At 38.8% G+C, this 2,500-nt stretch overlaps 1 protein-coding gene across 1 annotated transcript in view; it reads left to right on the forward strand.

The window, feature by feature from the left end:
• Nucleotides 1-2,500, forward strand: part of LOC143038440 (protein big brother-like) — a 110,937-nt gene that overhangs the window by 84,405 nt on the left and 24,032 nt on the right. Inside the window, exon 3 of the mRNA XM_076207635.1 lies at nt 1,034-1,138. Within this exon, the coding sequence (XP_076063750.1) occupies nt 1,034-1,138 (105 nt within the window). The remainder of the gene's footprint in view (nt 1-1,033; nt 1,139-2,500) is intronic.

Here is a 2,500-nt window from a genome sequence, read left to right on the forward strand (position 1 = left end):
ATGGAAAGTGTAAAATACGTGACGCAGGGTTCTACAGGGAAGATGAAGTCTTCTGTTCATTCTGATTGTCGTCAGGAGATTTTATTCATCCACGTGGTACACTCCTCCCTCCTCCCTCCTTCTCCCACCTCCCCTCTCACTCCCTTACTCGACAGCAAAGGGGTTCGACCCACTGAAATGATATTCGTTCTTAACCACGTGGTGGTACCTGCTTCACTCTCTGGAAATGCTAAGTAATGACAAGTACCAGGAAACTGTCATTTATACATATACACAGACTGAAATGAGTTGGAAGAGGAAAGACTGGAATCTATGTCCGAGTTTTATTCTTGACTAGTTTGGCTACAAGGTTTTTTGAAAAAGCTTGTAGCGAAACTGGTCAAGAATAAAACTCGGAACAAGACTAGTCTTTCCTCTTCCCATCCATATCAACTTATCAGAATGTCTCAATATGCACATACATACATACATACATACATACATACATACATACATACATACATACATACATACATACATATACAAATACATACATACATACATACATACATGCATACATACACACACATACATACATATACACATACATACAATTCAAACTTACATGATTCAGCCGGCTACACTTTTAAATAACTCTTTGCAATGTCCACCAAACGGTTGCTTTATATACTTGCTTACGTGACTGGAAATTTCCTTATCTAATTAATCGATCTGTCTATTTCTGCTTCATCCATGCTCCCTTTTTATGGACCAAAAGGTCGACCATAGACATTTTTTCCTTTGTAAGTGTAACATAATTCATTGCAATCATTCACCCATTTTTTAAATTTGCATACGGAATTAAACTCCCCTTGTGGGATTCGAACCCTCTCCAGAATGGTTTGCTTTTTATAAGACGAAGGCCACTCTCGCGAGGGTTCGAATCTCAGTAGTAGAGTTTATTTCTAAATGTCTTAATGACAAAAAATTTGCATATGTATATTTTTTCTACTTTTTTTTCGGAAAATAAGACTTTGCTTGTTCTTTTCTTCAGGCCTTCATGACCAACGGGACGAACATAAACCTCATCTTCTCACCCAACGGCACTGGATTCAACAACAACATCAAAGAAGTCGACTTCGAGAAGGAACCAGGAAAGGTGAGATTGGGGAGGGACAGAAAAAGTGTGTAAGAAAGGGAAGACAGTGTAAAAAAAATGATAAATAAAAAATAAATAAATAAATAAACAAATAAATAAATAAATTAATAAATAAATCAATCAATAAATAAAGATAAAAAGGAAGAAGGAGGAAGGAGAGGGAAATGAAGAAAAGGGGGAGATGGGTTTATAGCTAGTAATGTGTCGTTATCAGTTTTCTTAACGATTCTTATACGATTTCCGATACTTCTCTAAATTTCCGAAAGGTGAGATTAGGAAGACGGAGAAAAAAAATATTAAAAAGAGAAATGTATAAACAAACGAAAGGAGGAGAAGGAGGAAGGAGAAGGAAATGAGCAAGTGAGACACGAGTTTATAGGTAATGTTGCGACGATAACAAAATTTTCAACAATTCCGATACAAGTCCCGACACTGTTTTAAACTCCTGATTCCGATAAATGATTAATAAATGTACTTTGTTCATAAGGTATTTGCTTCCCTAAGCAACTAGAGGGTTTGAAAATAACCATGAATTGTAATCATTGCGGGTATCGGAAGAGTACTTGTATCGGAATCGGAAGCTTAGCAGAGTATCGGAACTCGTATCGGAATGATTAAAAAAATCTTGGTATCGTCCCATCTATAATAATATTTACAAAATATGTAGATAAAGATTCTGATATAAATAATAATAATCATGAGAGTACGATAGGTAGTCTGAATCCATTCGACTAAAATGTGTGTGTGTGTGTAAGTGTGTGTGTGTGTGTGTGTGTGTGTACGTATGTGTGTGTGTGTGTAGCGTCTCGATTCATCGGAATTCGAGCCAAAACCGAAGTTGACCACTTTCTCATGATTAAAACTTCCCTTCGTTTGCAATAACAATCAGTACCCTTGCACCGATGCAATGCGGGGAGAAAGAAGTCTACAGTCAAACGTGGGTCCGTATGTGCATATAAACATCGTAACTAGAGTCTTGAAGAAAACCCATCTTCCTTAACCATACCCAATCGACACGACTCTACTTCCACCTTATCCTCACCTCTCCACCTCATTCCACTCGTTCCACTCCTTCCCCATCCCAACCTATCCCATCTTTAGCTAAACCCCAAAACCTCCCGATCCCAATTGGGACCCAAGACGGATGGACGAAGGTCTAAAACAGGTTGCACACTTCCTCCTTGGTCTCTCGTGTCTTGAACGAACGAGTGTACTGAATCAACGGAGCCAGTTCCTCCGCCCCGAATCGCCCTGGCTGACTCACTGAGCCTCTTCTTGGCTCAGTCCTTCTCTGTGGCATAAACAAACACAGCTAATTACCGAGAGGATTTTTGTCGTAGAATCCTAAAGTACCAAGGCGAC

This window comes from Oratosquilla oratoria, chromosome 24 (assembly GCF_046742065.1).
Source record: "Oratosquilla oratoria isolate Oo_2021 chromosome 24, ASM4674206v1, whole genome shotgun sequence".
NCBI lineage: Eukaryota > Metazoa > Arthropoda > Malacostraca > Stomatopoda > Squillidae > Oratosquilla > Oratosquilla oratoria.